Here is an 18286-nt window from a genome sequence, read left to right on the forward strand (position 1 = left end):
TGCTGGTGTGTTGAGCATCAGTAGTGTAATACTTAGTTTATAATCAGAATATAGTCACTTAAATAGTCAGGCATAGCATTAATTTAGTTATTCAAACGTAAGACAGCTTCGAAAATAAATAAATAAAGACATACCTCAATGTTCCTCCTCGGCTAAATTCAATTCGACCATTAGTTTTCACACTTTTATGTGAAAAAAAGCTTCAAAAATGTAATATTTATTGTGCACTTTAGTTAGATTAATTGAATAAAATGTGTGTTTTCACAAGTGTGCTGAAATCATTGATCTTGCGCTGCTCTGACTGACATCTGCTGTGATTACAAAAGGAGAGCGCGGTGCTCTCTTTCTGTGTAATTAATTCACAATAAAAGTTATTGTTTTTCATAAGATTTTGTGAGTATTTCATACTTCACATTGACAAAATGTTTTTTCAAACCTAGTTATTTTATAATGTTTAATATTTAGTCAAAAACGGAGTGAAATACTTTAGAGGAAATTGGCTGATATGTGCGCAAATAAATAATACTTTGCCGCCACCTGCTGGTTAAAGTGCTAATTACTGTCTTTTTTATTTTTAAATAAGTGTTTTTTATCAAATGTTAAATTTCCTACATTTTTAAACGTTCGGTTTTACAATGGGGACAATCTCAGAAGGATGAACAAATTATGTTTGTGGTCATCGCATTAAAAATAACATTTAAAGTCCTGGGGAAAAAATGTGTGTGTGTGTGTGTGTGTGTGTGTCTAATTACAGACACGGCATTTTTAAACAGTCCCAATAGCTTCGTCTTTATTGCAATCAATAAAACTGGTTTATTGGCAAATTAGGTAAATGTAATAACTGCATTAAAATATAAATACAACATTAAAAGTCAACCATAGATGGTTTTGTGTCGTTGTACAACGACTACAGAATGAACAGCTAACAGTTCACCGGAAGTGCCCGAGCTGGCTTAACGACAACCAGGAAGTAACCCGTGCATATAGTCCATTGAATCAAGTGAAATGATAAATCCTGGCTCCCTTTAGCGTCACTTCAAAGCATCATCAGCTGCGCTCGAGGGATCTACCCACATGTTGTTAAAGTTTGGTTATTTAAAAAAATATAATAAATATTAAAGAAAGATGCCTAGTTGAAATATATGAGATATAAAGTTTATTTAATCTGTAAAAGTAAAGCATACATTTAAATTATTGTGACAGATAAGAAGGGGGAGGAGAATTTATGCGTGCGTCAGGTTACTCGAGGAGAAAGACTTCCGCAAAGGATGCACCTGTGTATCCTCGCTCATGACTCCTCAGAAAGCCTCCTCACTCCTCGATCCTCGCCTCCTCGCGGTGCAATTAGAGAATTGAGATGTCCTTCAAGATGGCTGAGCTCGATTGTTTTCCGGGTCATAGGATGGAGGACGGAGGAGCGAGGAGACGAGGAGGGATATTGAGAAGCACCCTTGTTCTTCCCGAGTCACATTAAAGATTCGTTCAAAATGAACGAATCCTTCAAGAACGACACATCAGTGTTATATTGTTTGAGTAAAATGTATTGCAAAAGAAACTTCAAATGAGTAGAAATTACTCAACCTTTTACTGGCCAATTAAGTTAAAATTACTTATTTTCTTTGTTAATTTTACTTAATTCCATATTTAAAACGTACTTTAAAAATATGCGTGCAAAAACTAGCAAAATAAAAATTAAGCAGTACATTTTTTTACAGTGTAAAGTAGGCTAAATTTGATTTGTACAATAAAAGAAATGTTTTTGCCAGTAGCCCTGGGCCACGACCACGCAATCATTATAACTAGCTATAATTACTATTACCCACTCACTTACCTCAGTTTTAGAATTATTATTGCATATAAAGTTCACTCACCTCGAGTCAAACTTCCGTCCATCCTTGAATGTGCCGTTATACTGATACCGAACATAGTCTCCGACCTGAACCTCTCTCGAACAGTGTGTTGGTATGAAGTATCGATCAATTATCACATCTTCTAACTGACCATATACAACATGTATGAGAGTAAGGAAAAAAGTAAGAACTGGTGTTATCGCCATTTCAGATGAGAGGATAAGAAACTGCAGCGTTGTTTTTTTTTTGTTTTATCGATGATATACAGCGGTATTCAAAAGGAACTGGCACACAGATAAACCTTGCGTTTTATGATAAAATACAGCAAACGGTGACAAATAATAATTAGCTATAAGTATTGCGTAATCTAGCTGTCATACTGAAACATGTGAAATTCTGTAGAAACACGCGGAAAATAACTTGAAAGAAGTTTTTGTTCATGTAGGCTGTGTTACTGTACTGCGTGTCAGAATCCATAGAACGCACTGCTGCAACAACCGCGCGGTCCTAAACTCCATCCGATCCCGCACTCCCAGATTTTTGGCTTTAGCTATTATCTATCCCCACAGGGGAAGAAAAATGTTCAACAAACAATAATAATAATGATGATAATAATAATTAAAAAAATAATAATCCATAAAAAAAAAAAAAAAAACCCAATCCAAGAAACATTTATAAAATAAACAAATTCCGAGGTAGGCCTACATCATAGCATTTTCTGACAAGACATGCAAAGAAAAACATAGGCTATATCTCTAAAAAATTTCTTGCAATATCTAGAAAAATACTACTACTCTTTATTAGCTTTAAAATCAAGAGATTTAATTTAAATGAAATTAATTTCATTGAAGAGTGGGGAGAATTTAAGAATTAAAATGTAAGATATATATGCCACATAACATGACAATATTCTCCATGTGCTGGAACACCCCCTAGTGAAAAGAAAAAAAAAAAAAAACTACACCAAAATGTATTAAAATGGGCTACATTTATTTCATACTGGGTAGGCTATACTATGCACTAGTATTTACTCACATATCTCTTGAGACTTACTGATATAAATATTATTAAACTTTATTTGTAGCACGTCTTTATTGCACAATGCACATTTCTTATATTAAGCCTAAACGTGTTTTAATATTTGTTTTAATTAGTAAGGATAGTATGATCATTGTATATAATATCAGTATTTAAATGCAAGATATTTAAAAGGTACCTAAAGTATACTTGCAATAGTTCCATTTTAGCTCTAAAAAATATAGGCTACTATAAATATAATTAAGTATAGTAGTTTTTAAGTATTAGTTGGACCCCAGCACTACTTCCAGATAACTAAAGTGAACTGACTATTAGGCTACTTAAAAACGACGGGCTTTTAGACCCAGATTAACAGTCCTTCAGTCCAGATCTGGCTTAGTGAGACATGCAGAGTTTTCCATCAAACTCTCTCAACCCGAGGGCAACAGATTATACGTGCATCCTGACATGAACCTCCGCCCTCCATCATTACATAGGGATCGGCGCCTACACTGAGGAACAGAAGAATGGCCCAAACAAGACTACTATGTTTATTCGTGTTTTTCAGTGCTGCAGATCTTTTGTCTACTGCGAAGGCTCAGTATGAAAAATACAGTTTCAAAAGCTTTCCCCCGAACGACCTCATGCCACTGGAGTCTGCGTACGGGCACGCGTTAGAGATGTACGCTTCTCAGGACTGGAAACAGAGTGTTAAATATCTAGAGCTAAGCCTGCGGCTTCATCGGCTACTGAAGGATAGTGAAAAGTATTGCAGTCAGAACTGCAGCGCAGGCCGAGAATATGAGGAGAATAGCACGGACACTGCCCTCTTGATCATGGGACACACCATAATGCGAGCCGCATGCCTGAAAAGGTGCAAAACAAACTTTCCTGTGTTTTCTAAAACATATCCTAAACGAGAAACTTTAGGTGCTTTTGAACAGAGGATACCCTACCGGTACCTTCAGTATGTCTATTACCAGGTAAGATTTTTTGTTAATTAAATTGAGATAAACCAGAAGGATCCCATAAGTTTAGACAGATTTGTTGGTGTCGGTTTGTGGCATAACAATATACATAAGACGTTAATTCTCAGGCTAGATTTCCCTATTGTATAGGCCTAATCACTTTGAATTACCACAGCCCATCGGATTGTTTATAGGAAACTTGAGTCTCTCGATAAACACTAATGCATTTTGATTTTGGTGCCTTTTATTGTAAGTCCTTGCCGACACATGCCACGTCCACGCAGGACATGCTTCCTACAATCGTAACACAACCACGCCATTGTATACCTTCATAGCTACTGTTTAACTACAAACCATATTTTGTTTTACTGTTAAATATTTTGATTTGTACCCAGGTGAAAAATACTATAGTAATTTATAGTAAATACTATAGTGTTTTTGAACCATACTATAGTAAAGTACTTGAATTAATTTGTTGTGGTAATTCTATAGTAGCTGTGATAATATAACAACTATAGTAATATAAACAAATTACTTTACCCAATACTGTACTAAGTTTTCCACAACTATAGAGTATATTATACTACAATATACACAACAGTTTACTGTAGTAAAAACTAAAGTACAGTATTTATTACAGTTTATCAATTCACTATATGAATATATTCATTAACAAAGTGTTGTAAATACTATAATATATACAGTATACTACAATTTACTATAGTATGGTTCAAAAACACTATAGTATTTACTATAGTATTTTTTTCACCTTGGTAATTTAAATGTAACCTTTTATAATACAAGACATTTACATATTTAGAATAATATTCAAATAATTCAGATTCACATGTATTTTCAATTAGATTTTTGAGTTGCTGGAAACATCAGTTAACCTTTGTTGTTTTTCTTGAAATTTTGTGACTTTTTCTCATTTAGGGTCATGAACATGCATGCAAAGTTTCAACACGCTGATGTGTTTGACATATACACACTAAATTTTGGTTCCTTTGGTGATGTTCGCAGTTCTATTTGACCCGCATATTTTAATGTTCTGTAACAACTGTATACAGACCCAAAATAAGCTTAAAAAAAGGAGCTAAAAAAGGAGCTTTTCCTCACTTATTTCAATACAAAAAAAAAATTTGACAGCCGCATATGGTAAAAATGAGCTATCATTTATTTTTTTTCAATCTATCTGAAATACTATCTTACCTACATAGTTTTTCTTGAAATTGTGTGACTTTTTCTCATTTAGGGCCATGAACATGCATGCAAAGTTTCAACACACTCATGTGTTGTGAAATGTGCATAGGCCTACAAAAATTGTATACGTTAGTACTGTTCATGGGTAAATTTGACCCATAAAGACAGCCATTCAAAAGCAACTGTACAGATCCAAAACACTTCTGTGTTGTATGTCAGTAGAGTATACTGAAATGCCAGTGTCTTACTGAGTTTAACAGCTTTTTATTTTCAAAGTTTGTGAAAATATAAAGTTGTTTTACCTGTTAAAGGTACAATATGTAATAATTTTGTCCGCTAGAGGTCGCTAGAAGAGTATTCAAAACAAAGGCGTAGCTTGATGACGCCAAGTTTTAGAGCGGAATCGAGCAGAATCTTGGGACATGTGGTCTCCATCTCAACGGACGGTGCAAAAGAATTGGAATTGAAGTCGGGAACAAATCATGTTCATGAATGCGATTATTAACGTTACTGTAGTATGAAGCAGAGCAGTACTGAGTGTTGTGGGAGCTGAACGAGGCATGTATGTCGGGCTGAAGTGAAGAAAGTTGCAAGCGGAGATCAGGCTCGACGTCAAGCATATTCCAGTATTTTGTTTTGAGTGCCACCAATCCTGAAAATCCAGCTTTGCATAAGTATTTTGTCAGAAATGGCATCAGAAACCTCAGAGCTTTGTCAAAAAGATCAGGATACTCATAGAGAGTATGAATCCAAAAATCCATCAAAGATTCTTTAAAACGTTAATTTTAAAGCACTGTCACAAGATGAGTCAATAAGGCTGTCGTGCTCTTTCGCACTTAAACTTGGGATGGCTTCATCACATAAGTTTACCAAGGGATTTTCAATCCAGGTAGCCTGAACATCTGGAGATGGGAAGAAGTTGTGCAACTGGCTCTTCAGACCTTGGAGATGCTCTTCAATCAGCTTTGTAACCAGCTTTGTCAAAATTTTGACAAATTCTCAAATGATTCTGAGTTTGATTTGCAAATTCACCTGGTCCACATGTCCAGTTTCTTTATTGTGGCTTTTATTTTATTTTGGACTTGATACGCTGTCACTGATTTGCCTTGAAGTCTCAAGTTCACTCCATTTAGGTGACTGAAAATATCAGAGAGGTAGGACAATTTTGCAAGCAACTCAAAATCACTGAGGCAGTCCAAAAGAGCATATTTTGAATCGGATAAAAAAAACCTCTTGAATGTTGTTAACCAACTTCTGAGTTATGTCATCTGTCATTTTATTTATCCTTCTCTCCACTGTATTATCTGAAAGTGAAATCAGATTTAACTGCTTTACTGGCCTTTTCTCCACACATCATACCAATCATTTCTTTCGTGGCAGGTAAAATCAAATTTTCACCAATTATGTGAAGTTTTTCAGCTTTTGCGATGAGCTTTGCTATACGATAAGATGCCTCCACTGCTTTACTGTTGTTGTTGCCAGAGAACACAGTTTCAAGAGTTTTTTTTTTTTCCTGCTTTGGTACTCTTTAAGTTTGTTCTCAAAAAAACTCAATAGGCTTGGACACATATTCACTGTGTATTGTCTCCAAGTGCCGTTGTGGTTGGGTTGGTTTCAAAGCTTCATTTGATAAGACTTCTGAGCAAACAACACAGAGCGGTAGCTGCTCGTTCTTCGCTCCCACACATGTTAAGCCTAGTGCTAGACACTAAAGTATTTCCTTTTAGATTTATTTTGTGTCTTTTCAGTGGTGGGCTTACTTGTAGATGGAGAAACATCTGCATTTGTTCTTTTCAGCGACCCTGTTGACAGCCATTTATCCATGCCTGAATATGTTGTTCTGTAACATATGCAGCAAAAATATTTTAGATAAATTTTATTCTTAGATAAAGTTTATTCTTAAACCAATCAGCAAGCTTGAATAGTGGAAGCAGAGTAACAGTTTAATATTTATTTTTCGTTATTTAATTTATATTATATATATATATATATATATATATATATATATATATATATATATATATATATATATATATATATATATTCCCAAGAATGTTTAAATTCAGAGAAATAAGCAATTTTAACTAGGACACAGACCGTGTCCATGCATCGCTTATCAACATCATTACCCTTCAATTTCGGCCCTGCTCTGCTTCATACTACAGTAATGTTAATAATCTCATCCATGTACATGATTTCTGCCCGAGTACGGTCCCGATTCTTTTCCACCTGCTGTAGATGTGAAGACAACAGCTCCCATGATTCTGTGAAATCAAGGTGTCATCAAGCTACGCCTTTGTTTTGAATGAGCGACCTCTAGCGGCAAAAAACTACATATTGTGACTTTAACAGATCAAATATTCACATATCCCTGTGATCTCCGAGATGAAGGTTTTAAAGTAACCAACAGTTTAATGTTTGCAAATGACTCACAATTGTATCCTAATTGAGTTATTTGTTGTTTGGTAATGAAGGGCATACTTTGCATCAGCAACACTGACTTAATGACAAACAAGTCATTCATAAGAAGACAACTGAAGGCACCTGTATTCATAGCAACTAGTTTCTAAATAATTAATCATTTGATTGTTAATCATAAATATATATATAAATATATTCAAGAACATTATGTAAATTGGTAAACTATTTAGCCTAGGATACTAAAACAAACACCAAAACTTAACATGAGCTGTTAAAAATAATAGCAATTTTTGCAAAAAATTGATGGAAAGCTGGCAGCCTGCACGTTTCTTACCTTGACCACATTCTTCCATATGGATCAATTTTCTGTTCTGATCTCAACAAGTCTCTGCAAACTACTAGTAGGCACCAATCAGAGGCCACATTTGTATGATGTCATGTAAACTTCTTACAAAGTATTTTACAGTATTTTAAAAATACAAAACAAAGTATATTCATATAAAATACGAAGCCATTTTCATCAACCCTATCAAATACAACTGACAAAATACTATTTTGTATTTGAAATACATGTATCATAAATACTGCCCATCCCTGTATATATATATGAAACTATAATATTATGACTTTTACATATATTAACAATATTATTATTTCTTTTAATAGTTATTTAAAAATATTTAAAAATAACCCGCCCCCCTGAAATACCGGCCCACAGGTTGAAAACCACTATTCTAGATATTGTAGTCCATCTAGTTGGTGTTTAATATCAAATTACTCCATGTTTAATGACTCACACTTTGGTGGACATCACCATATCATAGAATGGATTGTGTGTTTGTTATATTTATCAGAGTATAAATGGACACAAACTTACTAGCTCACTCCCCTCATGCAAATGAGTTCACTTTCAAACAAAGAAAATCTCCTGCCAGAGAATTGCACCTTTCCCATTGGTCAAGCCCAAACTCAAAGGTGTCGACTTTCTGGAGAGGTTAAATATCCCCGCGAAGATCGCACTCTCTGCTGGTTCTTCTCTTTTTTTCCTGCTGATACTACAGTTTGCTGTTCACATGAGACCTCGGCCACTGATGTCCCTGATAACGATTAAGATCACAGGTACAAGCTAATAAAGCACTATTTTTCTGTGGACAGGAAAAATGCCTTTTCTGAAAAGTTGATAGGTCTTGATGCCCAATTCTGATTTGTTGCCTATATGCAATGATTTGTTGCCATGCCATCTGAAACATTGCCAGTGGCGTAATTTTTTTATCTTAAAAGGTGGGTGGGGCAGAAAAGTGTGTGATGGAGTAGTGTATTATAGTAATTGTATTATCACAATAATAAATGCACAAAGTTTATTGACATAGACCTCATGTTTAATATGATAGTTTCATCCTTACATCTACTATAATACAATATATTGTTAGTCCTGAGAGTATTTGCACTAGTCAATAAATACGTGGATCTGCGTGTAATATCAGATTGTCCTGATGGACTAGTGGTAGAATTTTTGTTCAGTGTGCCAGATGTTCTGTGTTCTGGCTGATTTGCTGTACAAAAAAAAGTGCACAGCAATGAAGGGGGGACACTCTAAAATGTCAAGAGTGCAAAATAGACACATCCACCCCAACACCCCCTCCCCCCACACACATTTATAGTCAAGTCACCTTTATTTATATAGTGCTTTTTACAATGCAGATTGTGTCAAAGCAGCTTTACAGTGATAACTGGTAATTATATATATATATATATATGATGCTGTTCACTTTAATTAAACAATTTATTTTGATTTAATACCATTGTTTCTTGTTCAAATGTGATTGCTTCATGTTAAATTGACTTGAAATGGTTACTAGAACTCACTTGATGTTGTCATTTTGTAATAACATGTTTCAAGTCAAGTAACCCAATCAAACAGGACTTTCACTTCCCATCATGCTTTGCACCAACTGAAGTGGGAGAGTAAATGTTGAAATAGTGTTATTTTATGCATTTTTTAGAAAGATGAGAATATGGAGACTTTAATGTTCTATTATGTAAAAGTTTTTATGTTAATGTTTTTTAGAGATTACCGTTGTGGTGAAGTGTAGAGCTTGTGCTTGGATTGAGGACCTGCTAACAAGAATTGCCTTTTTTATATAATGAAGCAACCACTATGATAGTGCTTTGGATCAAAATAGTATCATTATTGCATGTGTAAATAGTAACGTTTAGTTTGTTGCTATGTAAAGAACAAAACAAAATTAATCTATTTAAAAATAATTCATTACAAACAGATTTCCTGGCATTTCTTTTTTTTTTTTTTTTTCACAGCTGATATATTTTGCTTTCTTTAAAATAAATGTCTCTTGTTTAGTTAAAGTTTTATATTGGAGTCTTTTTTGCTGCCATTGTTTTCCTTGGATTTGCTTCTCAGTTCCATGCAATTTTAAGCTTTTCTTGGTTCATTTCATGTTTTGCAGGCAACCTCTGTCAAGCTAATTCAGATTTGCACAGTTGGTTTTAAATTAATCTGGTTTATTTTAATTCAAGGCTCCATAGTCCAGGTTTTAGTAATCTGTACTTAATCTGTGTTTCAGAAAGCCATTTTTTAAACCACAATTAACTATTCTGAATTAAGGCCTATCCTGGCTTAATTTAACCCTCTACCGCATAGTGTTGCCATATGGCCAGGGATAGGCAAAAATACATCAAAATGTATTTTAAAATAAAATACCAAATACCTTAATTTTAAATGTATCAAAATAAACTACAAAATACAGCAGCCACAACATGTATCAAAATAAACTACTGTATTTTTGTATTTTGAAAATACTACAAAATACTTTTACAAGGGAGCATGAAATTTCTTCACAAACCTTCCATCAGTTGGCCTATTTGATCGATCCCTTCACCATTACACTGACTTGATTAAGTAAACAATGTTTGATAGCAACAGCTTTTCTCTGCCTGAGTCATGCAATAAATCTGACATATGCAACCAGTTAACGGCACAAATATGTATGATTTTTAGATTAAAATATTCAAAAACCACTAAAACAATGTTATATTTTTTGTTGACTTGTGTACTTACATTATCCCAAATGTTTCAAAGAAATTCTAAATCCAGAGAAATAAGCAATTTTAACCAGGACACACCTTGTCCGTGTGTTGCCTATCAATGACATCATTACCCTCGATTTCCAGTTTTATTTTGTCGAAAAACCATGGAAACATCGAAGACACTTTAGTACTGTATATTATGAGTTTTATTAGACAAGGAAGCAACTGTTTGGATACATTCATCGACAGAAATCTGTTATATCGTTTAACACATTAAGGGCCAGATTTACTAAACGGGGCAAATTAGCGCCTATAGGCCAACATAGCATGGAAAACGATATGTTCGGATAAGGTCTTACTCTGGCATTTCAAAGAAATTAATAATCCTTCTACCACGCGCTCTCTGTTTTCTGCAGTGTCTCCTCCTAACAGCAACAATTGCAGCCATGTCACAAAATGGGTCAGACAGCCTTTTTTAGGGCGTAAATCTGTCCCTAAGTATTTTTGTTTGAATCTTGTTTTCTTGATTTATTGTGTTTTACCATGACTAATATTGATCTAGCTTACTGCAGTGTGCAACAAGTGTCTCATAGCAGCCGCTGAGCGAACGCACAGAGTAGCACTATACCAACTTTCAACACACAAATGTATCTAATATGATAAGTAGCGCTGCTTTACCCTACGTGCACATGACCCGAAGAAGCGGAGACTGTGGCATAATAAAAGATCCACTGCTGTCGAGCTGTGTGTCGCACTCGTCTCTAATTAGTAATCGCTCCAGTGGGGTCGTTCTCACTGCTCTCACAGCATTCGGTTCTGCTCTGCTTCATACTACAGTACATGAACATGATTTCTGCTCGAGTCTCGTCCCGATTCTTTTCCATCAGCTGTAGACGTGAAGACAATACATCCCGTTGTGGTCGTGTCAGGGCACCGGTCCTCTGTCACATCTGGGTATGGCCCGGATCCGGTTGACTACGGTAAACCTCGGGATAAACAGAAAAACTAATATTAGCGTAGATGACCTTCTTCTTTAGGTTAGAGATGCGTTTTTAGTCTAGATTTAAACTGACAGAGTGTGTCTGCTTCCTGAACAAAGCTAGGAAGATTGTTCCAGAGTTTAGGTGCCAAATAGGAGAAGGATCTACCACCTGCAGTTGATTTTGATATTCTAGGTATTATCAGCTGGCCTGAATTCTGTGATTGCAATAGTGCTGTAGTACTCGAGTCCGGACTTGCCTGTTTTTAATGTTAAATAAAACAACAAATAACAAAGAAATCACTTACTGCTCTTGACTGAATAGTTTTTGTAACTTCAATAATGATTAATCTTTATTTATTTTATACAGTAAAGATAATATGCAGTGATATTTTATATTTGATTACTTTATCCATTTTCTGTACGTGAAAACGACTGTTAGATATCTGAAAAACCTGAAAAGCACTGTTCCTGGATCTGTTTTTTCGCTCTTCTTTATTGTTTTTCATGTATTATAGAAGTATCGGATCAGGACTCGGTATCGGTAGATACTCAAAATCAAATGACTCTGACTCGGACTCGAGGGCAAAAAAACGTGATCGGGACATCCCTAGTATCAAAGAGCACACCCAGAGGTTCCTAGCTGACGACGAAGACTTAAAGGGATAGTTCACCCAAAAATGAAAATTTGATGTTCATCCAAGATGTAGGTGACTTTGTTTCTTCAGTAGAACACAAATGATGATTTTTAACTCCAACCGTTGATGTCTGTCAGTCAAATAATGGGAGTGAATGGTCACACAATCTATAAGAATCAATAAACATGCACAGACGAATCCAAATTAAACCCTGCGGCTCGATATAAATACTGTTCGGTTTCTCGCACAAACCGATCGTTTCTTGTCTTAGGACATCAATGTGCCGCCACAAGCCGCAGGGTTTAATTTGGATTCATCTGTGCGTGTTTATTGACTCTTATAAATTGTGTGACCATTCACTCCCATTATTTGACTGACAGACATCAACGGTTGGAGTTAAAAATCATCATTTGTGTTCTACTGAAGAAACAAAGTCACCTACATCTTGGATGCCCTGGGGGTAAGCAAATAAACATCAAATCTTCATTTTTGGGTGAACTATCCCTTTAACAGAGCAGCCATCAAGTGTTAGACAGTATTCTAGGTTATTACGTGAAGAAGTTTTTGGTCCAAAAATTAGAATCTCTGTTTTTTCTGAATTTAGTAGTAGGAAATTACTGGTCATCCAGTTTTTTTATATCAGCTATACATTCTGTTAATTTTCCGAATGGACTTCCGGGCAAGATGGTGTGTTGAACAGTCGCTTGCGTCAGAGATGGAAGAGAAATTGTCCCAAATCTGATCTGAGTATGATCAAACCGGCCAGACTGACAATTAAAGAAGGGGACAGTGAAAAAAAGCAAGCTGCGATGAGCACGAAGATCCTCGAACAGTCTACAGACCATGACTACGATATGGAGGTTAACACAATTAGTAAAAGAAAAGACCCGACTACGCCAATAACTCCGAGTAAGATTCCAGCTGGGAAAAAGAGCAAAACTACATTAAAGGAAAATGAGGTGTCTAACCTGACCATACTGGAAGCCATTCAGAGTTTAGAGAAGAACTTTAATGAGCAACTGACGCAATTGCGAGAGCAAGCTAAGCAGAGTAGCAGCATGATTGCTAGCCTATCAAAAGCCGTGCAGTTCAATGCTGAAGACGTTAAGGAATGCAAGGGGAAAGTCATCGAATTAGAAAAGTGCAATGAACGTCTGTGCAAAGAAAATCAAGAGCTTAAAGAGAGAATCAGGGACCAGGAGAGATATAAGATGCGATGGTGTCTGAAACTGAAAGGTTTATCAGAAAGAAAGGACGAGAACATTAGAACAGACGTCATACAACTGTTCAAGGAGATCGCCCCTGACTTGGAACAGCGACAGCTCGAAGAAGCGATTGATATTGTGCGCAGAGTCGGACGAAAAGAAGACAACAGGAATAGACATGTAGTTGTGTTATTTGTCCGGAGACTTATCAAGGAGGAGTTATGGCGTCGCTGCATGGATTCCCCGTTGTGCAGAGAGAAAGGTGTCCGCCTCGCCGAGATGCTACCATTAGAGGATAGAGAGGCAAGGAAAAAACTGTGGCCGCAGATTGAACAGGCTCGTCGGGAAGGAAAGCGTGCCTATTACCGAGGACCGCACGGATACATAGGGTCGTCGAATTGGTTAAACGAAGGAAAGGTTTGATCTACTGATATTAGAGGTCTGAAGGAGTGTGTTAAGAGGACATGGGACTATTGTTGTATTTGCTAATCAGCGTTAATAAGATTTGAACTAAGTTCTTAATATTTTTTTTCTTCTTCTTTCTTTACTGAACAGGACATATTTAAACTAAGAAACTAATGTTCAAGTGTTCAGTCTCATTTGCTTCGTTAAACGTGAGGGGTCTAAAAGATTTAGTCAAAAGAAAAGCATTATTTTTATTTTGTAAAGGGCAAAAATCACAATGTCTGTTATTACAAGAAACTCATTCTTCCGAAGTGGATGTTAAGTTTTGGTCTAACCAATGGGGTGATCGAATACTGTTTAGTCATGGGACCAATAAGTCTGCTGGTGTTGCAGTTTGTTTTAATAGGTTTCCAGGTGATATAGTCACATACAGGACAGATAACCAAGGTCATTGGCTGATGGTGGTTCTAAAAATTGATGGATGTTTTTTCATACTAATTCATGTGTATGGTCATAGAACTGTTGCCCAAAATAAACGAATGCTTGAAGAAATTACAAATACTTTATCAGAACTCAAAATAGTTTATCCTACAGATTTTATTTTAATGGGAGGTGACTGGAATATGACACCTGACGAATGGGAAGATAGATGGCCCACTAAATTTGACACCTACCACTTAAACCATACAATAGAGGAATTTATGAATAAAAATCACCTGATAGATATTTGGAGAAGCATAAATCCAGGTGTAAAACAATATTCCTGGTTTAAACCAAATAATACCTGTAAATCTAGGATTGACTACTGGCTGGTGGATTACTCGCTTAGAGAACTTGCCTCAGATATCTCAATTTCTAAAGCCCCATTAACAGATCATTGTATTGTAGAAATGAAATTAAATCCAGTTGATAGAATAAGAAAAAAAAAGGCTACTGGAAATTTAATGCTAGTCTGTTAAAAAATAAAGAATATTGTACAATGATAAAAGAAATAATAACTGAAATTGAAAATAATGAGACTATAGATGGTTTTTGCTGTAAATGGGAATTTGTGAAATATAGAATTAGAGATTTAATTTTTAATTTAGAAAATTTAGTAAGGAGATTGCCTTGAGAAAAAGAAGAGAAGGAGGTAACCTGTTCCAAGAAATTAGTAAATACTGTGATAAGGCAGAATTAAACAGTGAAGATAAAGACAAACTATTAATATTGCAGTCCAAATTAGATGATATGTATTGCAAAAGAGCTCAAAGTGCGTTTGTGAGATCGCGAGCGAAGTGGATAGAGCAAGGAGAAAAGAACACCTCGTACTTCAGCAATTTAGAGAAGAGAAGACAGGAAAATAAGGCAATATCAAGCCTACTGATAAATGGATCAGAGTTAGGCCTGCACGATTCTGGGAAAAATATTAATCACGATTTTTTAGCTTAGAATTGATATCACGATTCTCTACAACGATTTTTTTTCTCATGAAATGTAATGTTTATAGCACACATGAACCATGACAAAACAAAACAAATTGGAAGTAACGTACCAAAAATATTTGTTTTGGCACCTATAGAACATTGCACATCACCACAAGCCTGTAAACATAGAGGCTTCAATGAATAGAACTACCGCGCTCGCTCGACGAGTGAAACACGAGACTAGCGTTCACACCAAACGCGAATAGAGAGTCAAATTCGCGTCTACCGCGTCTAGTTTGCCACTTGAACATTTTGAATGCATTCGCGCGTCTAGAGCGAAATAGACGCGCGTAAAAAACAAGCGTTTGAAGCGAAATTGACACGCGTCCGAGGCGAAATCCGCTTCTTGTGTGAGGGGCAACTGCTAGGCGGTTGTCTGTTTGCAAGATGGCTGATGTTGATCGTGCGTTCATCGAGAGAGCCACCGCTTTGTATTTGCTCTGGAGAGCAGAACAGCGGCGTAGGGGTCAGCGTCGCGGGAAGGCTGCGGGTCGATAAACTTGTACGTGACTCAAAAGTGAAATGTGTATTTACAACTTACCAGGTAGCCCAATCTCCTCACCGACACTCTTCCAAGCGAGCTCCTTTTTATTCCTGTCTGAAGTATGAACTTGTGTCATAAATCTCTGGCTGACGCGCGAATGAGGCGAATTCGCGTCTTCCGCGCCGTGAGACCTCCAGACGCGCGTAAACGCGTCTTTACATTGACTTAACATTGAAATCATTCGCGCCAGACGCTCTATTCGCGTTTGGTGTGAACAGGCGCTTTGTCGTTGGCTGAGGGTGAAGCCCTGTGAGAGCGGTCCTTTCAAAATAAAGGCTGATTTTTTATTTTTTTTAAATCGAAGTCATTTAAAAATTAAATCGTGAACAGGGTGAATCGAGATCGCGATTTTATAACGATTTATCGTGCAGGCCTAATCAGAGTGTAAGGATAATAAAACCATTGAGAAGACGGTCTTTGCATTTTATAATAATCTCTACACTTCTGCATATTCCCAACAACATTCTTCAAATTTTCTAAATAAAATTAAAGACTTCGTACCCAAGATTGATGTTTCATTTAAAGAACTTTGTGAGTCAGAATTAAAAATTGATTGAAAAACAGATCTCCACAGCGTTGGATTCAATCAGTCAGTTCTCAAAAGCATCAGGTGTTAGATTGAACATTAAAAAATGTGAAATTCTTGCTTTACACAATCACCCAGCTCGTGTAATTGAGAATATACAGGTTAAAACAGAAGTCAGATATTTGGGCATCACGGTCACCAGACATAAAGAAATAAGGGAAAAAGAAAATATGCTTAGAAATATTGATAAATGTAAAGCGATATTTAATTCCTGGCTACAAAGGGATATAACAATTTCCGGTAGGGTTTTATTATCCAAGATGGAGAGTATATCCAGAGCTATTTACCCTGCCTTCTCTTTAGAAATATCAGATACTATGATCAATTTATTAAACAAGATAAATTTCCAATTTATTTGGAAGGATAAATGCCATTACATTAGAAAAGCTGACATGATTAAGAGTATTGAAGAGGGTGGCATGAATGTCATAGATTTTTCTGTGATGAATGGTGTACTAAAATTGAAATGGTTGAAGTCCTTTGTTTGTCACAAAGATGCTTTTTGGTTTACTATCCCAAATGCTATTTTTCAAAAGATGGGTGGAATTGATTTTCTTTTGCGTTGTGACTATGATGTATACAAACTACCTGTAAAATTATCTGATTTCCACCAACAAGTTCTTCTGTACTGGAAACTAATGTTTAAACAAAACTTTACACCACACAATACACCTTCGTGGAACAACAGATATATTCTGAGTAATAGGAAATCATTGTTTCCCTTTCGATACTTCACTCGTACTGCGTATGGGGAAAGGTCTCCTTTTTCCCGTTACTGAAGCATTTTTCAATAACGCAGTGTAACTGCATCGTCATTGGTTCACTCATAGACAAGTTGTTGAACCAATGACGGCGCGGCATAGCTGCGCGACCGAAATGGGCGGGGTTTATGGCTATATAAGCGGGCGTTTCGCCATAGGATTTCAGTTCTCTCTCCTTCAGCGATGACTTCACATCGCTCCTCGCTGATCTCCGGCTGAAGCCTTCGCCGCCTGGAAGAAGCTTGCCTGGAAAGAAGCTCTCGCCGCCGTCGAAGAGGCTCCCGCAGCGGACTGCTGAGCTCGCCGAGGAAGAAGCGCCGGCGCCCTCGTCGACTGCCGCCTCGAGCGCCGTCTCGAGCCGCCCGCTTCCCGCTTCCGGCCGCCTGCCAGCCCGTCTCCTGCCGCCATCCGGCGCGCCTAAAAGAGCGATTTTCCCGCGGTTTATTGCCGCTCTAAAAGAGCTTTCCAACAGCGGTTTTCACTGCTCTAGCGGCCCTCGCCGCTCTAAAAGAGCCCCTCAAACGCTGTTTTCACGGTGGCAGCGTTGTTACAAATGCCGCGCCACTCGTGTGGCACATACAGAGCCCCTCTGCATGACGACGACGGTCACGGTGAGTGCGTCGGCTGCCTGGGCAGACCCCATGTAGAGGCCGCGCTCACCGGGACCTCGTGATCTCACTGTGAGAACATGAGTCTCGCCTCTCTGCGCTCGTGGATCGCCTTCTTCAGTGAAGGCGATCTCGCCGCTCGCGCCCTCCCGTCATCTTCCTCCCACGAGCCGGCTAGGAAGAGACGGCGGGGCAGAGCGGCCCAGCGCACGGAGTTGGATGTCGTCACGGCGGCTTCCCCGCGTGCCTCACCCTCTCCCCCGAGAGAGCAGTCCCCAGTCCTGTTCTCCCGCCCTGAGCTGCATCCCTCGGCAGATGCGAGCGACCTCATCTCTTTTGGCGGTTCTGAGGGCGAGCCGCTTGATGACGTCATGTCTCTCGCGGCCTCTGAATCCGAAGGTTGGGCCGGTGCCCTCCCTCGCTGGAGCCCATTGACTGCAAGCCGAGTATGGATGCCGAGCTCTTCCGCATCCTTTCGAAAGCAGTAGAGGTTTTGGACCTCGAATGGGCTCCGCCAGAGGAGCCATCACGGAGCAGGCTCGATGAGTGGTTCCTGCCAGGTTCCCGCCAGGCCCCTCGTCAACGCGCCG

At 37.6% G+C, this 18286-nt stretch overlaps 2 protein-coding genes across 3 annotated transcripts in view; one reads left to right on the plus strand and one right to left on the minus strand.

Moving 5' to 3' along the window:
• Positions 1-2325, minus strand: part of fkbp10a (FKBP prolyl isomerase 10a) — a 179581-nt gene extending 177256 nt beyond the window's left edge. Inside the window, exons 1-2 of one of the 2 annotated variants that reach the window (XM_067411835.1) lie at positions 2231-2325; positions 1872-1996 (exon numbers count right to left, since the gene is read on the minus strand). Coding sequence is in view for 1 of the 2 variants with exons in the window: in XM_067411834.1 (XP_067267935.1) it covers positions 1872-2056 (185 nt within the window). In the remaining variant the exon portion in view is untranslated. Of the gene's footprint in view, positions 1-1871 lie in introns of both variants that reach the window. The other variant, XM_067411834.1, reaches the window with a different exon arrangement.
• Positions 2326-3317: 992 nt separating this feature from the next.
• The window catches only part of p3h4 (prolyl 3-hydroxylase family member 4 (inactive)), a 45099-nt gene continuing 30130 nt past the window's right edge, over positions 3318-18286 (plus strand). The window contains exon 1 of the mRNA XM_067412021.1: positions 3318-3850. Within this exon, the coding sequence (XP_067268122.1) occupies positions 3395-3850 (456 nt within the window). The 5' untranslated portion in view covers positions 3318-3394. The remainder of the gene's footprint in view (positions 3851-18286) is intronic.

The sequence above is a fragment of the Chanodichthys erythropterus genome, chromosome 15 (genome assembly GCF_024489055.1).
Source record: "Chanodichthys erythropterus isolate Z2021 chromosome 15, ASM2448905v1, whole genome shotgun sequence".
Taxonomy (NCBI): Eukaryota; Metazoa; Chordata; class Actinopteri; order Cypriniformes; family Xenocyprididae; genus Chanodichthys; species Chanodichthys erythropterus.